The sequence below is a fragment of the Lactuca virosa genome, chromosome 6 (assembly GCF_052849685.1).
Source record: "Lactuca virosa cultivar CGN04683 chromosome 6, Lactuca_virosa_CGN04683_v6, whole genome shotgun sequence".
Lineage (NCBI taxonomy): Eukaryota > Viridiplantae > Streptophyta > Magnoliopsida > Asterales > Asteraceae > Lactuca > Lactuca virosa.
The window spans coordinates 41,102,535-41,129,195 of NC_136431.1; the positions used below are offsets into that span (position 1 = coordinate 41,102,535).

At 38.2% G+C, this 26,661-nt stretch overlaps 1 protein-coding gene and 1 non-coding gene across 2 annotated transcripts; one reads left to right on the forward strand and one right to left on the reverse strand.

The window, feature by feature from the left end:
- Positions 1–13,056: 13,056 nt before the first annotated feature.
- LOC145121484 (uncharacterized) lies at positions 13,057–13,785 on the reverse strand. Its single transcript, XM_079057222.1, has one exon. The coding sequence runs from the start codon at positions 13,783–13,785 to the stop codon at positions 13,057–13,059; it is 729 nt and encodes a 242-aa protein (XP_078913348.1).
- A 628-nt stretch (positions 13,786–14,413) lies between these two features.
- LOC145122953 (small nucleolar RNA R71) lies at positions 14,414–14,520 on the forward strand. The gene has a single exon (XR_013714836.1). It is a non-coding gene; the product is annotated as a small nucleolar RNA R71 (small nucleolar RNA).
- The last annotated feature ends 12,141 nt before the right edge of the window (positions 14,521–26,661 follow it).

Genomic DNA, 26,661 nt, shown 5'->3' on the forward strand with positions numbered 1-26,661 from the left:
TTTACTAGGAGACGATTATGTGGATAACAATGATAGTCTCCACCAAAATATGAGCTCCTCGATACAATTGTTACGAGTTTAACTTAACGGCTATGTTTAAGAATATTCCAGCGCTGTTGATTGTCCATTCTCAACGTCTGTAACACCTGTTTTCCATAAATGATCAGTTGGTGACCTAAAGGAGCTAAATGTATGATTTTTGAGGAAACTTGTATGCCACGATGTGGCATGACATTTGATGGGCAAAAGATATACCTACCAGTATTAAATTTATAACTTAACCTCTCTTAACTACTAATACATTTATAGGTAGTGTACCTAGTCAGTTTATAGTATAGTAAACTAAGTTGGGTATCAAACACTGGGAACGAAATTTAGCTAATAAAATAACTACTAAAAAGTAATCTAAAAACAATAACGAAATTGGAGGGTTTTATATGATTTTTCACATTCAGATTAACTTAACTACTTAATTAACTCAAAAACTAAGCAAACAATTAACTAAGATAAATTGTTATCAAGATAATGAAGACACTTCCGTTTATCTTTGAATCCCCTTTTTCCTATGGTTAGTTTCAATACAAGTATTTATTTAGTTGGTTACCAATATAATTATTATTAAGAATATTGATCCGATCTCCTAATGTTTTCACAAATTCATGAACTACTATGTAATGATCATACACAAGTAAACACATAATTGATTATTTGAGATTATTAGGCTATGTAAGATTTATCTACGATAATTATCTATGATCAAGACTAATTACAAAAACACTAATTATTATCCTGTTACTTTCTCTAACACAGTTCAAGTTGTTACCTTTATTACTTAATCTAAGATTTGGCTAATCGTAGCTCTAACAATTTAATTATCATAAACTACTAGGTAAACAAGTTCATGCAATTAAAATGATCATTCAACCATACTTAACTTGAATCTAAGGAACAAAGATTAAAACTTTAGCATGCTAGGTATTGATAATCAAACACAAGCTAAAACCAACTTCATAAAATTCATGAAAGCTAGAAACTAACCCATAGTATTAGAGTTCATCTACACTAAATGAAAGCCTAATGATTTAGCTACTCATTGCAGAAAGTAAACACATAAAAGCAATAGAATTCAAGCTAGACGTGATTAATCTAAATCAAACCGAATGTGATGTGTGAATGCTTTCAACAATCTTCAAAACTCTTAGACTTCAATCTTCTTCTCTTCCTAATGGTTATTTTTTGGAGCTTTTTGTCCCAAAAATCGACTAAAAACCTCAGAATATGTCTCCAATCCTTTTCAAGTCGATTTATCAAGGGATATATATATATATATATATATATATATATATATATATATATGTATATATATATATATATATATATATATATATATATATATATATGTATATATATAACGCTCCTCAAGTTGTGAGATCAGTAGAAATCTGTAACCAACAAGGAGACTTGTACTCCGCGTAGTAATCTTCTGGAATATTAATTCTCAGGACGTGAATTGTAACAACTTAAAATTTAAAACAATTTTTTTTCTCATTTTTAAATTCTCAAAACATAGTTCTTAGCATTAACCCATGCCAAAATATAAGTGTTAAGTACATAATATCATGAAACAGGTCAAATCTCCCAGAATCCACATAAACTCTAAACATCAAGTTGGTGTGTACAATCATGTTGGTGCCTTCCCGCGATCCTGTAATGTACCTGAAACACATTTAATCAACATTGTAAGCATAAAGCTTAGTGAGTCCCCCAAAATATCATATACACAAATATTTAGCCTCTCGTGGTTGAATCTCGATAAGGACCCACCGGTCGTGTGTCTCAATGAAGACCCACCGGTCCCACGTCTCGGTATACACCCTCCGATCACGGCTCAATAGATACACAAAATTACGTAACAACATAAGTCACAAAGACAGAATGCATAATAATACATAAACAGATAAGACCCTCCGGTCAGTAATGCAGTTAAGACCCTGCGGTCCATAACATGAATAAGACCCTCCGGTTACACCAAAGTTACCACACAAGTAAGTATAGTGAGAAAACTCACCTCTCGCTGGAAAGCAATCAATCTCGCACCCGAACTGTCGGTCTAGACTCCGGCTAATTATATCACATTCATCTCTAATTAATAAATAATACTAATAACCCTAAAATGCTAGGCCGAGTCTCTCTACAAAATCTCAGGAGGGTGAAAAGACCATTTTTCCCCTCCTTGACCAAAAGTCCACAAAATGGCCAAGAGCTAAAAAGTCAACGAAAGTCAACACCCAACGAGTACCCTGGGCGTACAGCCCTCTACGCTGGGCGTACAACCAACAATGCATGCATCGGGGGGTTCTCAACGCTACGCTGCGCGTAGCTGGGAGTACGCACGACATACGTCTTAGATTTCCACTCCTCACTTCACTTGGTCTTAATCCGTTAAGAAAAATGCTATAACTATATATCTGAGCTGAATAAGGCCTAATACTTCATAAATTCGTGGACTTTAAGCCTTAGCATGACCGAACAAGTCCCAAACTCACAAACTCTAATCTTCTCAACACAAAAGTCCACATAACTCATGCATGGAGATGTTTAGACGATCAAGTTCCCATTTTTATGAATCTAGACAACCAAATACACTGAAAAGGACAGGAGATATGCTCTGGAGTTAACCAAACTCACAAAGCTCCAAACTTGGGACATAAAACCCTAAAAATGGACCCGAAACATGAACTAACACAACAATGAGCAAGTTTCGAACTTGATACCTCATGAAGATGCACCAACAAGAGTAGAACTCAGATCCAAGAGCTAAAAGAACAAGTTATCATTCCTTCAAGGCTCTTTCTTCACCAAAAGCTTCACAAGAACACTCAAATGAGCCACAAACACTCATACAAGATAGGAATACGAAATTAGGGTTTGAGGGAGGTTGGAGGCTGGAAATGGTGGCTGGAAATGAGGCCATCATGTTCCTTAAATAGGGGCACACAAGGGCATTAGGGTTTTATTCTGAGACTAGTATGCCCAACGTACCCTCTGGTACGCCCAGCATACTAGGTGGCCTCTGCGATCATGCAAAGTGCATGAGTACGCTTCACGTACACATGCGTATGCCCCGCGTACTCAATTGCCACCATTTTCTCAAATAAGGACTAGTCTTGACAAATTCATAAAATATTAAGGTCAGCGAAATATACCTCTTTTCGGGATGTTACAATTCTACCCCACTAGGATCAGACTTCTCCCTCGAAGTCATCCTCCGGAAACAGCTCTGGGTACTGCTCGCGCATCTCAGACTCCGACTCCCAAGTGCACTCTGAGCCTCTACGATGTTGTCACTGGACTTTAACCAAGTGTAAATCCTTGTTCCTAAAGGTCTTTACTTTCTTCTCTAAGATCACTAACGGCCTCTCGATATAATTCTGGCGATCATCAACCTGAATGTCCTCTAAAGGAACCACTGTCGTTTCGTCGGTTACACACTTCCTCAACTGGGATACATGGAAGGTGTCATGAATCTGACTCACCTCGTCAGGTAGCTCTAACCGATAAGCCACCTTACCCACTCGAGCAATCACCCTGAAATGACCAATGAATCTAGGTCCTAACTTGCCCTGCTTCCTGAATCGGATCACCCCTTTCCACGGAGATACCTTCAGGAGAACAAGGTCACCGACCTGGAATTTTAGCTCGGAACGTCGTCGATCTGCGTAACGTTTCTGACGACTCTGGGCTGTCAGCAATCTCTGTCTGACCTGCTAGATATGTTTTGTCGTCTTGAGCATTATCTTGGTGCGCCCCATAACTCTCTGTCCAACCTCCCCCAACAAATAGGAGTCTGACACCCCCTCCCATATAGAAGCTCAAAGGGAGGCATCCCGATGCTGGAGTGATGGGTGTTGTTGTAAGAAAACTCATCCAAGGGAAAGTAGGAGTCAGACCCAACTCCCACCAAAATCCATAACGCAAGCGCGAAACATATCCTCGAGCGTCTGAATTGTCCGCTCGCACTGCCCGTCCGTCTACGGATGGTACGCGGTGCTAAAATGCAGCCGGGTACCCAACTCCTCATGAAATTTCTTCTAGAATCTGGAATTAAAACGCACATCCCGGTCAGACACTATAGATGTTGGCACTCTGTGCCGAGCCACCACCTCTCGAACATAGACCTCGTCCAGCTTCTCCGCGGAAGAGCTCTCACTTATAGCCAAAAAGTGAGAACTCTTTGTCAACCGGTCCACTATCACCCAGATAGCGTCCACACCCCCCGCAGTCCTCGGTAACTTGGTTATAAAATCCATAGAAATCTGATCCCACTTCCAAAGGGGACCCTCCAGAGGCTGCAACTTGCCATGAGGGTTCTGGTGCTCTGCCTTGACCGTGCGACAGGTCAAACATCTTTCTACAACCCATGGTACATCTCTCTTCATACAAGGCCACCAATAATTGTGCTTTAAATCCTGATACAACTTCGTGGCCCCCGGGTGGATAGAAAACCTCGACTTATGGGCCTCCTCCATCAAAATCTGTCGGGCTCCACCCGCATACGACACCTATATCCGCCCATGGAGAGTCATAAGCCCTTTATTATCTGTCTCAAAAGCCGAAATCTGCCCGATCACCCGCTCCCTCCTGCGGTTTTGTGGTCTCATGGCCACCGCTTGGGCCTCCCTGATGACATCTAAGACTGGAGTCATTACTGTCCTCATACATACATCTCGAGTCGGGGAACTCACTGCTCTACGACTCAGGGCATCAGTTACCACATTAGCTTTTTTTTGGATGATACAAAATCTCACAATCATAGTCATTCACTACATCCAACCACCTCATTTTCCTCATATTCAGGTTGGGCTGATCCATAAGGTACCTCAGGCTCTTATAGTCCTTGTATATGGTACACCGGACACCATAGAGATAATGATGCCAAATCTTGAGGGCGAATACCACCGCCCCCAGCTCCAAATCATGGGTAAGATATCTCGTCTCATGGGGCTTCAACTACCTCGATGCATATGCTATCACATGCCCTTTCTGCATCAACATAACACCCAAACCAGCTATGGATGCTTCGCAATAAACTATGAAGTCCTTCACTCCCTCCGGGAGGACTAGCATATGAGCCTCGCACAACCTCTGGCGAAGGGTCTCGAATGATGCCTGCTGCTCAAACATCCTTCCTGGTCAATTTAGTGAGAGGAACAACAATCTTGGAAAAATCTCTGATAAATCTCCGATAATAACCTGCCAGACCAAGGAAGGTCCGTATCTCGAATGAAGATCTAGGCACCTCCCATCGCATAACTGCTTCAATTTTGGCTGGATCAACCAAAATACCATTCTGATTGACGAGGTGCCCCAAGAACTGGACCTCTCGTAACCAGAAATCACACTTGGAGAATTTGGCATAAAGCCTCTCCATCCTCAACACCCCAAGAATCTCTCGACGATGCTCCTCATGTTGTTCCCTAGACTTTGAATATACCAAAATATCGTCGATGAAAACAATCACCGATCGGTCCAACATGGGCCTACACACCCGGTTTATGAGGTCTATGAACGTTGCCGATGTGTTGGTGAGCCCGAAATGCATCACCACGAACTCATAATGCCCATAACGACTCTGAAAGGCCGTCTTCTGAATATCCTCCTCACGGACCCTCATATGATGATATCCTGATCTCAAGTCGATCTTGGAAAACTAAGACGCCCCCTGCAACTAGTCGAATAGGTCGTTGATCCTCAGCAATGAATAACGGTTCTTAACCGTCAACTTGTTCAACTCCCGGTAATCGATGCACATCCAGTGTGAACCATCCTTCTTCTTGATAAAAAGGATCGGCGCTCCCCACGGCGAACTACTCGGCCGAATGAATCCCTTCCCCAACAGATCCTGAAGCTGCGAGGATAACTCTTGCATCTCGGGCAGCGCAAGATGATATGGTGCCTTGGCGATAGGCGTCGCCCCCGGAACAAGATCAATCCGGAACTCCACCTGCCTCTCAGGAGGCACACCCGATAATTCCTCGGGGAAAACATCAGGATAATCACATACCACTGAAACATCAGAAACATAAATTGACCCCTCTTTTACAACCCGAGTATCCACCACATAAGCAAGGAAACCCATGCATCCATGTTGCAGAATCTGTCTTGCTCTGGCGGCAGAACAGAAAACTGATCCCAATCTGGTACCCTCGCCATAAATAGTAAGCACCCTCCCACTTGAGTCCCGAACCGTCACTAACTGCCGCTCGCAATCAATCAAAACCCCAAATCGGCTCAGCCAATCCATACCCACTATAACACAGACATCCCCCATCGCTATCAACACTAGATCAATCGGAAACTCAACGCCAAAAATCTCCAAAATACAACCACGAAAGACATCGGTAGCAAAACCGCTTGCTCATCAGCTATGGAAACCCTCAATGGCCGACTCAAGGCCTTGTGCATGGTGCTAAAACAATGACTAAAGGATAAGGATACAAAGGATCGACTCGCGCCCGAGTCGAATAACACTAAAGCAGGCACGGAATTCACAAGAAATGTACCTAACAAGAAACACAATCATCAGCATAAACAATTCAGATCAACAATATTAATAAGAGATACATACCAGCAACGACATCAGGTGTTGTGCGAACCTCCTCTGCAGTCAGCTGAAAAGCTCTCCCACGAGCCCTCGGAGCCTCAGCCTTCCCTGGCCGACCATCAGTAATACACAAGGTAGCAGGAGCAGGGGCCTGAGCTGATCCATGAGTGAGTTGGGGACACTCGGCCTTCCTGTGGCCAGTCTGGTTGCAATGAAAACAAAACAAAAAACCCTTGGGCCAATCCTTTGCCATATGCCCCTCCTTGTCGCATTTGAAACAAATCCCTGATCGGCAAGGTCCCTCGTGACTCTTACCGCACTTGCCACAAGTGCGACCCTTCTGGCCTCCTGCTCTAGAATCAGCGGGCTTGGCCCGCTTGGTCGCCGGCTGCGACTGCACTGGCCTCTTGTCTGTCCCCTGACACTCTCCCTCCTCCCCCGTCTGAGTCTCCAGCTCGATCTCCCTCCTCCTGGAATTGGTCTGCAGCTCGGCCAATGTCTGATATGATGAGTTCGCCACAAACTCCCGAATATCCCTCCTTAAAATTCTCAAGTACCGGCTCACACGTGCCTTCTCCGTAGACACGTGCTCAGGGAAGAATAATGCCCTCTCGTGAAACATCCTCGTGATCTCTGTCACCGTCTCTGTCCTCTGCTTGAGAGACAGAAACTCTTGGGCCAACCGTTCCCTCTCCACCTGAGGAACGAACTTATCTTGAAACAACTGGGTGAACCTCTCCCAAGTCACTGCAGCATGCTCTGCAGGAGAATAATCAGTCGTCACAAACTTCCACCAGTCCTTCGCTCCCAAGTGAAGTTGGTTCAGCGCAAATCGAACCTTCAGGTTCTCAGGGCATGAACAGGTATAGAAACATCCCTCAACATCAGATATCCATCTCATTGCAGTAATCGGGTCCTAGGTCCCGTCAAACTTTTGTGCCTTCGTGTTGCTGAACTCTCGGAACATCAAAGAATCACCTCCCAGAGGTCTTGCAGCTGCAAGAGCTATGGTGGCTGCGGCAGCGGCAACCTCAGTGACAAAAGCATAGCGCTCGTCAAAAGTCTCTATCAACATGGTCTTAATAGACCCGAACGTCTCTGGTATGGCCTCCCTGATTGCTACGGCCACCTCGTTAGCAATGATCCTGCGGATCTCATCGTCACTGGTACTCGTCCTCTCGGGGTTGCTGGAGCCTGAACCTCGGGTAACCACCATATTCTCTGAAACATAAACACGGAAATCATCAGGGATAGGCTACGACACACACAATACTCATATGTCCCTGCAAGATCCTTATCATCCTAAGATTCCTTCTTGAGACGCGTACGGATTCGGCGCTTTCAGTAGTACGGGCCCAATACTACCTTCCACACCAACCCGTATTTGTCCCAAGTTGTCCTCTTAAGACTCTAAGCCTCAAGTACTCTATCCCACGTGGATATCTAACTAATCCCTCAACGAACTCCTCAACTAGATATCTAGACACTCAGCCTACACTATTCCTTGACGCAAATCACCTCGCAAGGATCTTCGCCACCCTCGCCATCCGCTCCACGCACACTAGTTGTACATGATATAGGGCTCGATAGTCAGTCGGATAAATAATTCTTCCTCAAGTCCACAACCAAACAAGGATAGGAAGAAAGGCAAAATTATGCATTCAAAGGCTATAAAATCTTAGCCATGTACAACTAAGCAGCATACCTAGAGCAATTAACAAGGATGGGTTCAATCAAAGAAACGACCTCATAGGCTAAGGCATCACAAAAAATGCAACTCTAGCTCATACTCATGAAGATACCTAGCCCACTCTCTAGCATGCAGTTCTAACAGCTCAAGAATAACTCATACTCTTAATATAATCAAGTAAGGGTATTTTGGGAAATCACCGCTCGGGCTCTGGCTTATTGTACACACTGCTTCGTCCTACTTTTCTCTTAAAGTTCTTTACTCTTTTAAAATCTAAAAAAAAGTTCATTTCTCTTTGAATTTTTTTTTATCAATTCCTCGGTTTGGGTCCAGACATACCCGAATCCCTCAAACCAAGGCTCTGATACCAACTTGTAACAACTCAAATTTTCAAACATTTTTTTTTTCATTTTTAAATTCTCAAAACATAGTTCTTAGCATTAACCCATGCCAAAATATAAGTTTCAAGTACAAAATATCATGAAACATGTCAAATATCCCAGAATCCACATAAACTCTAAACATCAAGTTGGTGTGTACAATCATGTCGGTGCCTTCCTGCGATCCTGTCATGTACCTGAAGCACATTTAATCAACACTGTAAGCACAAATCTTAGTGAGTTCCCCAAAATACCATATACACAAATATTTAGCCTCTCGTGGCTATATCTCGATAAGGACCCTCCGCTCGTGTGTCTCAGTGAAGACCTTCCGGTCTCACATCCCGGTATGGACCCTCCGATCACGGCTCAATAGATACACAAAATAACATAATATCATAAGTTACGAAGACAGAATGCATAATAATAGATAAACAGATAAGACCCTCCGGTCAGTAATGCCATTAAGACCCTCCGGTCCATAACATGAATAAGACCCTCCGGTCACACCAAAGTTACCACACAAGTAAGTATAGTGAGAAGACTCACCTCTCGCTGGAAAGCAATCAATCTCGCACCCGAACTCCCGGTCTAGACTCCGCCTAATTATATCACATTCATCTCTAATTAATAAATAATACTAATAACCCTAAAATGCTAGGCCGAGTCTCTCTACAAAATCTCAGGAGGGTGAAAAGACCATTTTTCCCCTCCTTGACCAAAAGTCCACAAAATGGCCAAGAGCTAAAAAGTCAACGAAAGTCAACACCCAGCAAGTACGTTGGGCGTATAACCAACAATGCATGCATTGGGGGGGGGGGGTCTTAATGCTACGTTGCGCGTAGCTGGGAGTACCACGACGTACATCTCAGATTTACACTCCTCATTTCACTTGGTCTTAATCCGTTAAGACAAATGCTATAACTATAGATCTAAGCTGAATAAGGCCTCATACTTCATAAAGTCGTGGACTTTAAGCCTTAGCATGGCTGAACAAGTCCCAAACTCATAAACTCTAATCTTCTCAACACAAAAGTCCACATAACTCATGCATGGAGAGGTTTAGACTATCAAGTTCCCATTTTTATGAATCTAGACAATCAAATACACTAAAAGGGACAAGAGATATGCTCTGGAGTTAACCAAACTCACAAAGCTCCAAACTTGGGACATAAAACCCTAAAAATGGTCCCGAAACATGAACTAACACAACAATGAGCAAGTTTCGAACTTGATACCTCAGGAAGATGCACCAACAAGAGTAGAACTCGGATGCAAGAGCTAGAAGAACAAGCTATCATTCCTTCAAGGCTCTTTCTTCACCAAAAGCTTCACAAGAACACTCAAATGAGCCACAAACACTCATACAAGCTAGGAATACGAAATTAGGGTTTGAGGGAGGTTGGAGGCTGGAAATGGTGGCTGGAAATGAGGCCATCATGTTTCTTAAATAGGGGCACACAAGGGCATTATGATTTTACTCTGAGCCTAGTACACCCAGCGTACTAGGTGGCCTCCGTGATCATGCAAAGTGCTTGAGTACGCTGCGCGTACACACGTACCCAATTGCCACCCTTTTCTCAAATAAGGACTAGTCTTGACAAATGCATAAAAGATTAAGGTCAGCGAAGTATACCACTTTTCGGGATGTTACATGAATGGTAATAGGTCACGTCGTGAGCTTCTAGTTTATGCATATGATCACGATCTTTCCATGAGCCACGTCCTGGAAATCTAAAGACACGATGTGAGAAGTGTATTTTCCTGATTTTTCTTCCTTTTAAGCTCCATTAAGCTCTCAGCTTCAGCTCCAGTCCTTCTAGGTTCTAGATTTTGTCATTTTCAGTCCTTTTTCTTCAAGAGTATCCTTTTTGGCTGCAAAATATAATTTAACTTAGTAAGTACCAAATATCTATGCAATTAACCCAATTATTGCTTAAAATGTATTAAAATAATGCCTAAATATATGTATTAGTATGACAATATCAAAATACCACACACTTGTCTTTTACTTGCCCTCAAGAAAAACTTTTTCTTTTAATACACCACATAGAACCATGCCAACTAAATCATACAAAACAATCCGAATTAAACCCACTAACTATGTGTCACATCAATGCATGTGTTTGTGCCTAAATCCTAATTACCGCCCAACGCTAAATACTTATGATCCTCATAAATGCTTCTCATATATTTTGAACAACATTCATTTTATGCATCCCTCCTAATCCATCCCCATAAATATTTCTTAACCTCAAGGTATTTTTGGTTTAGCTTCCAAGCATACAAATAAAAAAATAACCTATAAATAAAAGTTACAATAATAATAATTTGGCAATTTTGCCTTATTCTTGAATTTCTTCAACTTGAGTCTTCAATAATTGGAACTTTCTTCATAACATTTCTTGATCTTCATAACTTTGTAGACTCTTATTCACTCAAACTTTTGCAACTTTTTTTTCTTTTCTGTTTTTTTCATACTCACTTTTTTCACTCAAACTATAAATCCTAAAAAGAAAAACATATGCTTAAGCAAAGGAACTTAACTTCAACCTTTATTAGTTAGAGGTATTAGTCTAAAGCGCAATGACTACATAAGTTATCCTGGATACATTTCTGGTACATGATGCTAAACATATTATGTCCCTTAAACTACACAAGGTCGTGTTTTTGTCTCATGATTTCACTAAGATTGGGAAGCCACAAATACACTATAACACATTGGCTCAACTAAATCTTAGGGTTCACATCGAATCATCCCACATAATACTAGCAAACTAGCCCAAATGCAATAATATTAAAATTTTAAAATGACTAGATTTATTAGACTATTTTTGCAAGCCTATTAATTTTTAAAAATTTCTAACATTTTTTACTTAACTACTTTTATGCTTGATTATCCTTTTTCGACCCCTTACCCCACACTTATTTCATACAATGCCCTCATTGTATGCTTAAAATAATTAATGCAATAAATGCAAATAAACGGGAGAAGAATGAACAGAATCCCCTGGAGTAGTTGTGGCGAGATCGAATTTGATCGTTGGTGGGAAAGCTTGAACATCTTGAATATTTTGCTGGAACTGGACTTTTGCTGCTACTCGTAAATGTGTCGGATAAAATATGAATCAAAGACTTGCTTCTTGGAAAAGTGTGGTGCAAGAATCTTCAAAATAATGTATGGAACTTCAGTAATAATGTGGGAAAGCATACATAACGTCATAAAGTCAAATGAAAGAGCAGAAAATAGCGATGGTGACCTCACGATGTGAAGGGATAATTGTCACGTCGTGGATTTAGCATAATTGGTTCGAAATTACGATGTAAAAACTCCTCATGATGTGACATATAGATGGTCATGTCGTGAATACTAGTGGTCAGAGAAAGCAGTTCTTCAAAAATGCTCTTTTGTTGCAAACTTTAATTCAGCTCTTAACTACTTAAGACCCATATAAAACTTCTATTTTTTCTGTAACTTTGCTCTTCTCTCTTCTTCCTACACGAATTTCACCCCATCCTTATCAAAAATTGTGGTCTTCAATTTTTTAAACTCTAACTCTCTCATGGCTTCTTCTTCTGCTCTCTTTCTTTCTCTCTCTCTCTCTCTATCTCTCTCTCTCTCTCTCTCTCTCTCTCTCTCTCTCTCGATATTTTAATGATTATGTGAAAATAAACAAACCACGGAAATGCTAAAAGTGAAATAATAAAACAACACTATCATTCGTTTATAAAAATAAAAATGAAACAAAGAAAACTAAAATAAAAATTAAAAGGATAAAAATTCTTCAAACATCAGGTTGCCTCCCGAAAAATGCTGCTTTTAATGGAGTCATGAGTCGGACTCCGTCCCGCTCAACATTGTGTCGGTTGGGAGCAGAATCTCCCTTTTCTCCTTCTGTTCCTTCCATCCTCTTTTGTAAGCCTGAACTCGCCTTATATATATATATATATATATATATATATATATATATATATATATATATATATATATATATATATATGCTTTCTTTGAATTTTTCCTTTTCCTTGTATTGTCGCCTGCATTGTGTTTTCTTTTGACTCCTTGAAAATTTTTAACATTTGTGCCTTTCTCCTTATCTTCAGCGAGTTCCTTCTTGCTCACTTCCATAGTCAAGCTTGGTCTCCTTATCCTCAACTTGGGCTTTCGGTGTGGAAAATGCAAAAACTTAAAAAATCATGGGAATCGATGCTCTTGGCTTGGTAAGCTTGACTTCCTCTTTTAGCTTGGGCTTTTCCCTTGTTTGGACTTTTTCTTCCATTAAATTTTCGAACTCTTCTATGTCATTGTCCTCATCTAGAAAGAATACTTCATATTATGACTTAGAATTCTTGAATCCTTCATCACCCCCAAATGTCATTTCTTATTTTACTACTTGTAATGTGAGCTTAGACTCTCGAATATCTACCAAGGCTCTTGCCGTATTAAGTAGTGGGCATCCAAGAATAATGGGTACATCCTCATCCTCTTTTATATCTATGACCACAAAATCAATTGGAAAAACGAAGTTTCCAATTTTAACCAAGAAGTATTCTACTATGCCTCTCAGATAAGTCACTGAACAATTCGCCATATGGATTGTCATCCTTGTTGAATTTAATTTTGGAAGGCTAAGTTTTTGGTAAAAAGAATATGACACTAAATTAATGCTAGCTCCAAAATCCGCTAAAGCGAATGTCTTTGTGGCATTTCCAAACTCACATGGTAGTGTAAGGCGTCCTGGATCTCCCATCTTGGTTGGTATTCTTTCCATGATAACCGATGAACATTGTTCATTAAGAACAACCTTAGAAGTCTTTTCCAATTGTTGGGGTGTATCTAGAAGATCTTGAAGGAATTTCGCATATTTGGGCATTTTAGCTAATGCTTCAATAAATGAGGTATTAATTGGAATACCCTTAACTTGGTTGATAAACCTCATATGCTCTAGTTCTAATGGGTGTGCCCTTACTCGAGAAGGACAAGATAACGGAGGCTGATACGACTTGACAAAAGAATATTTTTTCTGATTTGACTGGGCCCACGACGTAAGAGGTATCTGCTCACGTTGTGAGAACTGGGCACTAGATTGCTCTTTTACTTCGATCTCCATCTTCTTCGGCGATGGATTTAGCTGCTTCGAGGCTTCATTATGGATCATTAGAAGCTCAGAATGAGGCTCCTCTTAAGTGGTTAGCGCCATGACGTGAGGTTGTGGTTTTGGATCACGATTTTTGGATGGTAACCCTTTGTTAACGAATATAGTTAATTGCCCGAGTTAAGTCTCGATGTTTTTAATTGAAGCTTTTTGGTTTCTAATTGTAACATCAGTAGCATCATGTCATTTTTCAGAGGCTTCCATGAATCTATTACGCATCGACTCAAACCGGTTCCCATTTTCGTCCAAATCACAATCTTTCGTTAAGTGAGTTCCACTACAATTTTCACATCCTACTTGTATGAGATGAATCGATTAACCCATCTCTATCATCCTCTGGTCCATATTATCTAGTTTTGCCATCACCATTGCCAAGCTGTCACATCCTACATCTCCACTTCCTTTATCTCTTGTCACATCATCTCGCGGGTTATGGTATTCTCCAGAGTGCTTTGCGAATTCTTCAATTAACTCTTTGATCATAATAGGATTCTTCTTAGTCATTGGTCCTTGAGAATCAATGAGTTGCCTTGTGGTCAGATTCACCCCATTATAGAATATGGAAACTTCTTGTTGCACATTTAAATCATGTTGAGGACAATTTCTTAAAAGGCCCATGTATCTTTCCCAAGCTTCATATAGGGACTCTCCATCTTCTTGTTGAAAATTAGCAATCTTTTTTTTAAGTTTGGCTATCTTTGAAGAAGGACTAAATTGCTCTATGAATGCTTCATGAAGGTTCTGCCAAGTTCTTATAGTTCCAGGTGCTAACGACTTCAACCATATATTTTCATCTCTAGTTAGTGTCACTGGAAGCATCCTCATTACAACTGTATCCTTTGAAACATTTGGAACATTGAAATAGTTTGCAATGTCCAAGACTTTGTCAATGTGTTTGAAGGCATCTTTGTAATCTTTCCCGAAATATGGTATGTCTTTGAGCATTGAGAGAATGTGGCCTTTAAACTCAAAGTTTGTTGCAGCTGGTATTTCAGGTGAAACAAGACCAGGATCGTTGTCGTTTCGTATCCACTTCTTGTACTCCTCTATCATCATCTCCTCTATGTCGGCCATCTCTTCTACCTCGCTTTTTATGTCGTCCTCTGAATCGTCCTCGGTTTCTGGTTCGTGCCCAATGCCTTTCTCGTTAGGAGTGTTCTCGAAGCTTTCGAAACCCTTGTTTGATTGAAAACTGTTACTCGATTCGCCAACCTTTTTATCTTCTTTTTGTGGAAAGTTGATTCTGGATCTTTGAGTGGTGGTATGGTATGAAGTTGTGATCCCCTGGTCATATATTACTGAAACAAAAACAAAAAAAAACAAACGTAAAAACAAACTAAAAAACAAATAAAATAAAAACTGGAAAAACAGAACTCACGTCGTGAGAACTGTAAAAACATAAAAATTATTAAATACAGACACTTAACTTTTTGCGGTTTTTACACTACAAAAATGACCGATTAACCTAAAGCAATTAAATTAACAATTGAAATCACTGTTCTCCGGCAACGACACCAAAAACTTGATGTGAAAAAGATATACCTACCAGTTTTAAATTTATAACTTAACCTAACTTAACTACTAATGCACTTCTAGGCAGTGTACCTAGTCAGTTTATAGTATAGTAAGTAAGTTGGGTATCGAACCTAGGGAACATAATTTAGCTAATAAAATAACTACTAAAAATTAATCTAAAAACAATAAAGAAATTGGTGGTTTTATATGATTTTGCAAGTTCTGGTTCAATTAACTACTTAATTAACTCAAAAACAAAGCAAACAATTAACTAAGATGATTGTTATCAAGATAATGAAGACAATTTCATTTAGTTTTGAATCCCCCCTTTTCCTATGGTTAGTTTGTAACGCCCGTAGAGCCAAATTCAATACTTCAATTACTTATCTAAGATTTGTTCAATATTAACTCTAATAATCTAATGTTCACTAAATTACTAGGTAATCTCTAACGCCCGTAGATCCGGGCTAGTCAATTTAGAGACGATAAGCGTCAAAAATGACTTTTTGATAGAAGAGTGTTTAAAATAAATAAACTTAACCAAGATGTATTATATGTCACAAGGTTTCCGTACATATAAAGAACGCTGAAATCCGAGTTATAACGAAGAAGTTATGACATGTCGAAGTTTTGCGACAGATTCGGCACGACACTGTAGGACGTAAATAGTGAATTTACGATAGAGCAATTTTTAGCCTTAGCGATCTAAACGAAAGTTGTAGAATACGTTAAACCGAGAGCGTGCATAAAAGGAACGTCCAAATCTGACTTCGTATGGGGAAGTTATGATTTTTCTAAGTTTCAGCTTAGTAGTATGCAGCCCAAAACTCGATATTTAGATCGAGTGGTTTTTAGCCGAAACAATCTAAACGAGAATCGAAGATCTCGTTAATAGTAGTGCAACGGTAAAAAGACAGACGAAAACGGACGTCAGATGAAGAAGTTATGAATTTATAACGGACTTTTCTTGTCCTGGCCTACTAAAAATATAATATTAAAAATGAAATCAAAATTAGCCGACGAAGTCTAAATGAATGTTGTAGAGCATAATCTCACCTACGCGTGGATATAAAGAACGTCGAAAACAGATCTCATGCGAAAGATATGAATTTCTGAAGTTCGGGGCACGAACTTCAACCTGTGTCAGAACTCACGACGTGAACATAGAGTTCACGACGTGAACTCACTGATTGACACCTTCATAGCCTGACAGACTGATGTCGCGACTATGCACCTGATGACGACCAAGTTCACGACGTGAACAAGCCTGGTTCACGACGTGAATAACGAAATTCAGCCCTATAAATAGAAATCGAAGGCAGCCGCTTTTGGTTGCAAATTTCTCAACCTCTCTCCTACTTTTCTCATCATTAAGCCTACTTTTAGCCCCCCGGAGTCCCGATATCATCCCCGACACCCGAAGCAAGTCCCGAAGCCTCGAAGATCCCGAGAAAAAGAGTTTTCGAGCCGAAACTCTGCCCGCGTGAAGCCCGGTTTTTGAAGATATCCCGGTTTCATCGAAGAATATTACTTTATAGAGCCTAGGGAAATTTTTATGATTATTTGGACACATTCGTATGTGTTAAATTGTTTTGTGATTTTAGGAGATAAGAACTTGGGGACTGCGAGACAATACTTGGGACGGGTATAAGTAGGTGTGAATAGTAGTAGAGGCCTATACTACCGGAAGCACATGACTCACACTTGGATCAGGGAAAGTCACAAGGTTACCAAGAAGCTAGTAATTGATTCCGGTTTATTCAAGTATGTCATTACCATTGTTTCGGTAATAAACTACGCAGGTGATTGTTATTCCGACCCTAGTGGTCATATCAAATTGAGTCCGACTACGATGAGTTTTTTTACGTGGTTCGGAGAACCAAGTTCGATGTAGCATCTGACTTAAGCCAGAAGATTGAAATCAAAGCGATCAATAGTATCATTCTCGTTGTTAAAGAAGTTAGTAGCTAGAAATGCTACATGCTAAAAATGTGATTATATCACATTAGAATATGAAGGAAGGTATATTCCATTCTGGAATTTGACTCTAAGAGACTTGAGTCTAAGTGTTGCATCATACGATGAGAGGTTATTAGAACATGACCCATCGGTCTGTTACAATAAATGAAGGAAAGTACTTATTCTAAGAAGAAGAAGGAGTCCTCAATAAGGATTTATTTTGTAACTCGAAGGTTACGATTGAAAGTCCAACATAGTACGAGGAGCAGGTGCAAGATTGAGCATCGCCTGCGGTCAAGAAGTCTAAGAGTTAGATACTCATTCGAAGAAACATAGAAGTACGATTATTACCTAGGATGAAAAGATTACGTATGGAATCATTATACCAGACCTATTTCGTTGATGATTCCGGGACGTAATCATCCTAAGGGGGAGATAATTGTAACGCCCGTAGAGCCAAATTCAATACTTCAATTACTTATCTAAGATTGGTTCAATCTTAACTCTAATAATCTAATCTTCACTAAATTACTAGGTAATCTGTAACACCCGTAGATCCGAGCTAGTCAATTTAGAGATGATAAGCGTCAAAAATTACTTTTTGATAGAAGAGTGTTTAGAATAAATAATCTTAACCAAGATGTAGTATATGTCACAAGGTTTCCGTATATATAAAGAACACTGAAATCCGAGTTATAACGAAGAAGTTATGACCTGTCGAAGTTTCGCGACAGATTCGGCACGACGCTGTAGGACGTAAATAGTGAATTTACGATAGAGCAATTTTTAGCCTTAGCGATCTAAACGAAAGTTGTAGAATACGTTAAACCGAGAGCGTGCATAAAAGGAAAGTCCAAATCTGACTTCGTATGGGGAAGTTATGATTTTTCTAAGTTTCAGCTTAGCAGTATGCAGCCCAAAACTCGATATTTGATCGAGTTATTTTTAGCCGAATCAATCTAAACTAGAATCAAAGATCTCGTTAATAGTAATGCAACGGTAAAAAGACAGACGAAAACGGCCGTCAGATGAAGAAGTTATGAATTTATAACAGACTTTTCCTGTCCCGGCCTACTAAGAATATAATATTAAAAATGAAGTCAAAAATAGCCGACGGAGTCTAAATGAATGTTGTAGAGCATAATCTCACTTACGCGTGGATATAAAGAACGTCGAAAATGGATCTCTTATGCGAAAGATATGAATTTCTGAAGTTCGGGGCACGAACTTCAACCTGTGTCAGAACTCACGACGTGAACATAGAGTTCACGACGTGAACTCAGTGATTGACACCTTCAGAGCCCTTCAGAGCCTGACAGACTGATGTCGCGACTACGCACCTGATGACGACCAAGTTCATGACGTGAACAAGCCTGGTTCACGACGTGAATAACAGAATTCAGCCCTATAAATAGAAATCGAAGGCAACCAATTTTGGTTGCTAATTTCTCAACCTCTCTCCTACTTTTCTCATCATTAAGCCTACTTTTAGCCCCCCAAAGTCCCAATATCATCCCCGACACCCGAATCAAGTCCCGAAGCCTCGAAGATCCCGAGAAAAAGAGTTTTCGAGCCGAAACTCTGCCCGCGTGAAGCCCGGTTTTTGAAGATATCCCGGTTTCATCGAAGAATATTACTTTATAGAGCCGTAGTGTTGTCCGATCATCGTCTTATCAAGTGAGTGCATAGTCCCTTTCATGAACATGATTTTAATACAAGTATTGTTTGAATGTATTAAATATATGTTTTGTGTGAGTTATTTGATGATGTCTGAATTAAGTGTTAAAGAACATACCTGATTGTTTATGATAACTTAGGTTAAAGAGTAAACCTAAGGTTTGTTATAATGGTTATGGGGTAGTATCTCTTTATGAGTACGAGTGAGATATATACGGAGAATAGAACTTTAAAATATGTCATTGATCCGGAAGCATGGATTAGACATAGTTATTCGTCCCTAGTCCGAGAGTATGGATTGGACTTAGTTAATTGTCATTAATCCGGGAGTATGGATTAAGACTTAGTCAGTTGTCATTAATCCGGGAGTATGGATTAAAACATAGTTATTTGTCCTTAGTCCGGGAGTATGGACAGGACATAGAATCTGTCATTAGTCCGGGAGTATGGATTTAGACATAGACCAATTGTCCCTTATCCGGGAGTATGGAATGGGCACAATCATGGACTCGAGAATATGGATTAGATCCGGGAGTAAGAGTTAAAATTTAAGGTCCAAGGGTATGGATAGTCTCGTTGAGAGGATTGACGGGGTGGGGTAAGAGTTGGTTATATATATATATATATAGATATATATATATATATATATATATATATAGATATATATATATATATATATATATATATATATATAGATATATATATATATATATATATATATATATATATATATATATATATATATATATATATATATAGAGAGAGAGAGAGAGAGAAAATTTATATTATGTGAATTCTAAATTATATATATGTTATAACATTGTGGGATTGAAATCCCTATGTACTCACCAGGTTTTCCAAACCTGACCCACTCAGTATTTTTGTATCACAAGTATCGATACAAAGACACATTACACTGAAAGATTAAAGAGATGTATATCATTAGTGTAGATGAATGTAAGTTCGGTTTATGCTTATGTGTCTATATTGACCAGGACATCCCAAATGTTTTAAAACGAATAAAATACATCTCTTCGGAGATGCTTGGATAAAGTATTTATCATGTTTTCTAGGAACAAATTCCGCAACAGTTTTCTTTAAAAGATTTCTCTGATTTTAAAACAAAGCATAAACAAATCGGTCTTTTCTGGCCATGAAATTTGGGGATGTCACATAGTTTCAACACAAGTATTTATTTTGTTGGTTACCAATATAATTGGTATTAAGAATCTTGATCCGATCTCCTAATGTTTTCACCAATTAATGAACTACTATGTAATGATCATACACAAGTAAACACAAAATAGATTATTTGAGATTATTGGGCTATGTAATATTTATCTAAGATAATTATCTATGATCAAGACTAATTACCAAAACACCAAGTATTATCCAATTATGTTCTCTAACACAGTTAAAGTTGTTACCTTTATTACCTAATCTAAGATTTGGCTAATCCTAGCTCTAGCAATTTAATGATCATAAACTATTAGGTAAATAAGTTCATGCAATTAAATTGATCATTCAACTACACTTAACTTGAATCTAAGCAACAAAGATTAAATCTTTAGCATGCTAGGTATTGATAATCAAACACAATATTAAACCAACTTCATAAAATCCATGAAAGCTAGAAACTAACACATAGTATTAGGGTTCATCTACACTAAACGAAAGCCTAATGATTTAGCTACTCATTGCAGAAAGTAAAAACATAAAAGCAATAGAATTCAAGCTAGATGTGATTAATCTAAATCAAACCGAATGTGATGTGTGAATGATTTCAACAATCTTCAAAAATCTTAGACTTCAATATTCTTCTCTTCCCAAGGGTTATTTTTCGCAGCTTTCTATCCCAAAAATCGACTAAAGCCCTCAGAATGATTCTCCAATCCTTTTCAAGTCGATCTATCAAAGGATATATAGTTTCCTTATAACGCTCCTCATGTCGTGAGATTATAGTGCTCACGTAGTGAGATCAGTAGAAATGTGTAATCAACAAGGAAACTTGTACTCCATGTAGTAATCTTCTAGAATATTCATTCTCACGGCGTGAATGGCAATAGCTCACGTCGTGAGCTTCTAGTTTACGCATATGATCGCGATCTTTCCATGAGCCACACCATGGAACTCTAAAGCCACGTCGTGGTAAATGTATTTTCATGATTTTTCTTCCTTTTAAGCACGATTAAGCTCCCAACTTCAGCTCTAGTCCTTCCAGGTTCCAACTTTTGTCATTTTCAATCCTTTTTCTTCAAGAGTGTCCTTTTTGCTATAAAATGTAATTTAACTTAATAAATACCAAATATTTATGCAATTAACGAAACTATAGCTTAAAATGTATTAAAACAATGCCTAAATATATGTATAAATATGTCAATATCAGCATCCGAGGAACGCGTATTTTATTGGACACCACAACATGACAAGTAGTGTGCCACGGCGTGGTGGCTGTAGTAGCCCAAGCCTATGATTTTTAGGGTTTCTTCGATACTTAAGCATCTTAATTCATGGATTAGGTCTTCTCAATCAGCCTCTATCTGTTCATTTCAAAAAATTAGCCTCTATGCATGATTGAGAGCTTATTTTCTTGATTGAAGAGCTTGTTCCTTGATTTTGGTGAAGCGTGAGGAAGAAGGAAGTTCATATTGGTGCAAGGAAGCAAGGAACTAGCTTGGATCCATCACCCTCTTTTGACTTCTACGTTATTGAAGTTATAAAGTTCATACCTTGACTTTTGATCTTCTTGTTTCAAGTTTGAATTCATTTTGGATGATTTTGGTCCCTTCCATGGATGCACTTGGAGTTTGAGGAACTCCAGAGCTTGTTGTGACTCTTAAATGGTCTTTAGGTTACTAGAAGTGAGAAAAGAGTCATGTTTGGGTCTATCGTGTGTTCTTGAGCAAGCTTTGGACATTTTAAGGACTTAATGGACTTAGGGTTTTAGATCTTGCCCTAGAGTGAGGTCCTAATGGATAAATTTGGAAACTTTATCCATTAAGTCAATGATAAGGATTAGATCTGAAGTTTTGTCAGTAATGAAGAATTGTTGATTCTACTAGTAACCATGGTGGAGTCCAGCTTCACAATTGTTTGGGCCAAGGAATGACCACGACGTGGTGGAGTCCAGCTTTGCGATTGTTTTGTCCGGATATGCCCACGACATGGCCAAGGAGGGTCCATGATGTGGTGATGTCCTGCATGTTGTCTATTTTTGTCCTATCATGCCCACAAGGCGGTCTAGAGGTCTCCACGTCGTGGTGGCTGTTAACTTGGTTAACCGTTTACTTTCGTTTACCGTTGACCATTGACTTTTGACCAATTTGACCTTGGGGGCAAACTTGGAGGATTTGGGTTGTTGATTGAGGATTCACCTTTTTTGGTGTTAGTCGGTTCGTGGGATTGATCAGTGCAAGGGGTGAGAGTGTTGTTGTTCTTCTCCATTTCTTCAATTCAGGTGAGTTTCATATATCACATTATATATCATTTGCTTGGTATGATAAAGGTACTGCGAGAGTACGAGTATTCTATTTGACTAAGTTAACTCCTTGTTATACATGTGTAGTTAGAACACTTGGTGTCTTGCTATGCTGGACTGGTAGGGTTTTGACTGTTGATTATATGATATTGCTAGGTGCCATGATTAGTTAGGTTAATGTTAGTATTGACTGGTTGTTGAATGTTTACCCTAAGGGATTGTATGTACTCAAGTTGGATAGCAAGAGAACTCTTGGTCTAATGCCCGACTGCATGGTTCTTGTCTGATTTATTGCTTTTGGGTGGATCATCTGTTCCAATGTCTATATGATTCCGACTATGTATGGCTTTAGCATTGTATGGAAGACCTGGATTTGGCCCATCGAAATAGTATAGAAGACCAGGATGTAGCTTCTGGCAATGGATTTTGGGTTGGGCCTGTTTACTCCTTGGGCGGTGCCCGTTATGTATGGTTGGACAGGACCCGTTATGTATGGTTGGGCGGGCCCTGTTATATATATTTGGGTGGGGCCCGCTATATGAGTTGGGTTGGGCTCGTGAACTCTTGGGTTGGGCCCGTTATGTATGATATATGCATGTGAATAGTAGTTTTTGTTTCTCGACGCTAGAGTCGAGGATTGTATGTGGATGTATTTTATGTATGGTGGAATATATGGTATACTAGGGAACTCACTAAAATTTATGCTTACGGTTGTGGATTAAACATTTTGTAGGTCGTTCGTGAGAATAGTTCGGCGGGATAGTACACACGCATTAATGATATTAGTTTCCGCAGTTTTGTAAACTTAAATATGATGATGTATGGTTTTTAATCAATCAAATTTTATTCAGTGGTTTTTGAAACAAATATTGATTGGTTAATCTATTTAAAACTGAAAAATATCTTTGTAATTTTTGGGATGTTACAACGTCACACCAACAACTCCTTAATGTTGATCTTTGGTAATTGATTTATGCTTACGGTTGTGGATTAAACATTTTGTAGGTCGTTCGTGAGAATAGTTCGGCGGGATAGTACACACGCATTAATGATATTAGTTTCCGCAGTTTTGTAAACTTAAATATGATGATGTATGGTTTTCAATCAATCAAATTTTATTCAGTGGGTTTTAAAACAAATATTGATTGGTTAATCTATTTAAAACTGAAAAATATCTTTGTAATTTTTGGGATGTTACAACGTCACACCAACAACTCCTTGATGTTGATCTTTGGTAATTGATTTTTGTTGTGTTTTAGATTAAATAGATGTTCTTTAGCACACAATCATCTAATAATCATTTTTTGGTAACTGATTTCTTATTTTTGGTTTGATCTCATCTAGTGGTCGATTTTGGTGTGTTTTAGTTTAAACCAAGGTTGTAAAAATTGTTAGGAGGTAATTAGTCGCTCGACTAGAGTTAAATGATTATTTGTGATCAACGCAGATTAATCAAAGACCTTAAATTGTAAAAACGTTTATATATATATATATATATATATATATATATATATATATATATATATATATATATATATATATATATATATATATATATATCACCAAATAAAAAGTCTAATTTATTTTATGCTTAGATATATAGAAACTAGGTTCGTTGTGAATGTCGGTATTAGCCGATAAGAGACGAAGAAACGTAGACGTCAGTGTGATGAGAGGAAAAGAGATGTGATGTTGTAGTTAGGGCGTTTAATTTACTATTCGTGTATTTTATTCTTTAATTTTTATTTTTTTATAGATTTTTTTGACTTTTTTCATTTGTTTGATAATTTTGACCATTTGACATTTTAACTAATTTTGAGAGCCTAGACCAATTAATCGGTCGTCTAGGCCGATTAATGGTCACCTAGCCTGCTTAATTGATCGATTTTGACCTAGCCTGCCTAATAATACTTATTAGCATTATTCTTTGGCAGATGAAGACCATCAAGCGATTAATCAGTCGCCTAGAGCGATTTTCACAACAATGGTTTAAACAAATGGTCTTCAGCACACAATCATTTGATAATCGATTTTTGGTAATTGATTTCTTGTATTTGTGTTTGATTTCGAATTGCAATTGATTTTTTGTGTGATTTCATCTAGAAATCTTCATGTCTTGAAAGCTGATCACACAAGTGTTTGTTTGATGTTGAAGTGTTAAAGATATAATTGATCTCATCTGGTAATCTTCTTTAACCCAAGTCTTGGTTCCTTTTTTCACAGTGTGTTGGGATGTAAATAGATAGTATCCGTTCAAGAGTCAGCGAAAATAGCTGTTTTGCGCTACTGAAGTTTCGCTAGAATTGGAGTACTCCTGCTGTAGTTATGTTTTGGAGAGTTCTTGTGAGAATCACAATTGAGCCTTGTGATTGTTTTCTCAAATAAGAGGAGGGGCAGCGTGTATTTACTTTCTTTTATTTTTAACTGAACTTAGTTTCAAAGAAATAAATGAAATTAAAAAGGACAAGTAGTTCATTTTATGTGACTCATGAACCAACTATGTAAGTTGTAGAAAACCATAAGGACTATGTTTATCAACACAAATTAACAGAGACTGAAGTTGTGATAAACCACACCATTGAACATTTATGTGATTTTGTCTAATTATTATAATATTTTCCAGAAAAGGAAAAAGTATTTGGAATTAAAAATCTTAATTTACTATTTATGAAAAATAAATAACTTTACTGAATGAAGAAATTTAATAAGAAGTTAAAGAAAGCACCACTACCACATATTTGGGTCACCATCGATGGCGCACACAAGACATCCATGAGGTCCACAATTTTGTTCTTTCATATATAAAATAGATGTAAAACGTTTTATTATATGATTCAAATAAACTTGGAAGTTTTATGTTTAACTAAAACGACTTTTAAAACTTTCGAGTGAGATTTTTTCTTGATCTCTTTACAATAAAAAGAATACACATATGATGGCTATAGCCTATAATCTTTATTAGACTTGAGTTTCTTCGTTGCAAAATCCGGTCTTAAATCTCATTTCTTTGTAATGGGTCTTTTCTAACGTTTTGCTAGTTTTTAATAAAATTGTCATTTCAAAAAAAAAATTCTCCTTTTTTAAAAGTTATTCTTTTAAGGAATTCGGAAAACATGTATTTTTTATTTTATTTTTTGTTGTAACTAAATCGCATACAAGTAACATAAAGAAATGAATAAAACAATAAATCCTAGACATTAAACAAAAGCTCACTCATAAGGGGTTTATAATTTTATACCTTAGGGAGGAGGGAGGTATTTCCTCTCAACCCACTAAAACCACTGTCACATCAGTTTTTTTTTTTTTCATTTTTCCTCATCTTTCCCTACCTACAACACACGAAAACCCTATCTTTTTCAACCCACTCAACTCATTCAATTAAAAAAAAATACAAAACAATCAAGGTAAAATCTTAATTAGCAATAGAGTTACCGCCGGTATCACTCCCTCTTCAGCGGGTTGTTTAATTGGTTTCACTAGCCCACTTCATCCCCTCTCTCTACTTTCTCTCTCTCATTTTTTCTTGTACCATGTGTTTTAAAACTTGTACCTTAGTTGTTTTGTATTTTTTTAATTGAGTGGGTTGAGAAAGATAGGATTTCCGTGTGTTGTGTGTTGAGAAAGATGAAGAAAAATTAGAGACAAAAATTGATGTGACAGTGGGTTCAGTGGGTTGGGAGGGAATGACTCCCTCCTCCCTTACAGACACTCTTGCCACTTGAATTCCAAGGATAGCAACAATATACTCTCTACAATATCCACATGCGGACACTCACATGATCCGTATCACCAAGGTGCTAACTCTATGCGATGTTTAATCAACAATTGCTTAATATCTACTCTCAAAATTGTTACTGTATATAGATAATGTATTATTAGAGTCATTTTAAGCCCATTTTATACGATCCTCTTATTTCCTTGCATTTATGTATTTGTACATGATTAAGGAGAAGATATCATTCATAGGTAACATATTCTCTAATTACTAGATATGCCCGTGTAAACACGGACTTGAAAGTCTCGTAGACATTGCTCATTAAAACTGATTATGAACAATATGTAAACAAACATATTTGATTTATTTATATTCAAACAAAAAACTTATTTGATTTATTTATATTCAAACAAAAAACTTACATACATATTAAAACATTATACTATCTTATAAAATAAAACAAAAGCTTCTAGATAATGTTCTCTTT

Bases quoted from the DNA above. Each gene is read 5' to 3' on its own strand.
- LOC145121484 (XM_079057222.1), bottom strand. From the start codon at position 13,785: ATGGAGATCGAAGTAAAAGAGCAATCTAGTGCCCAGTTCTCACAACGT.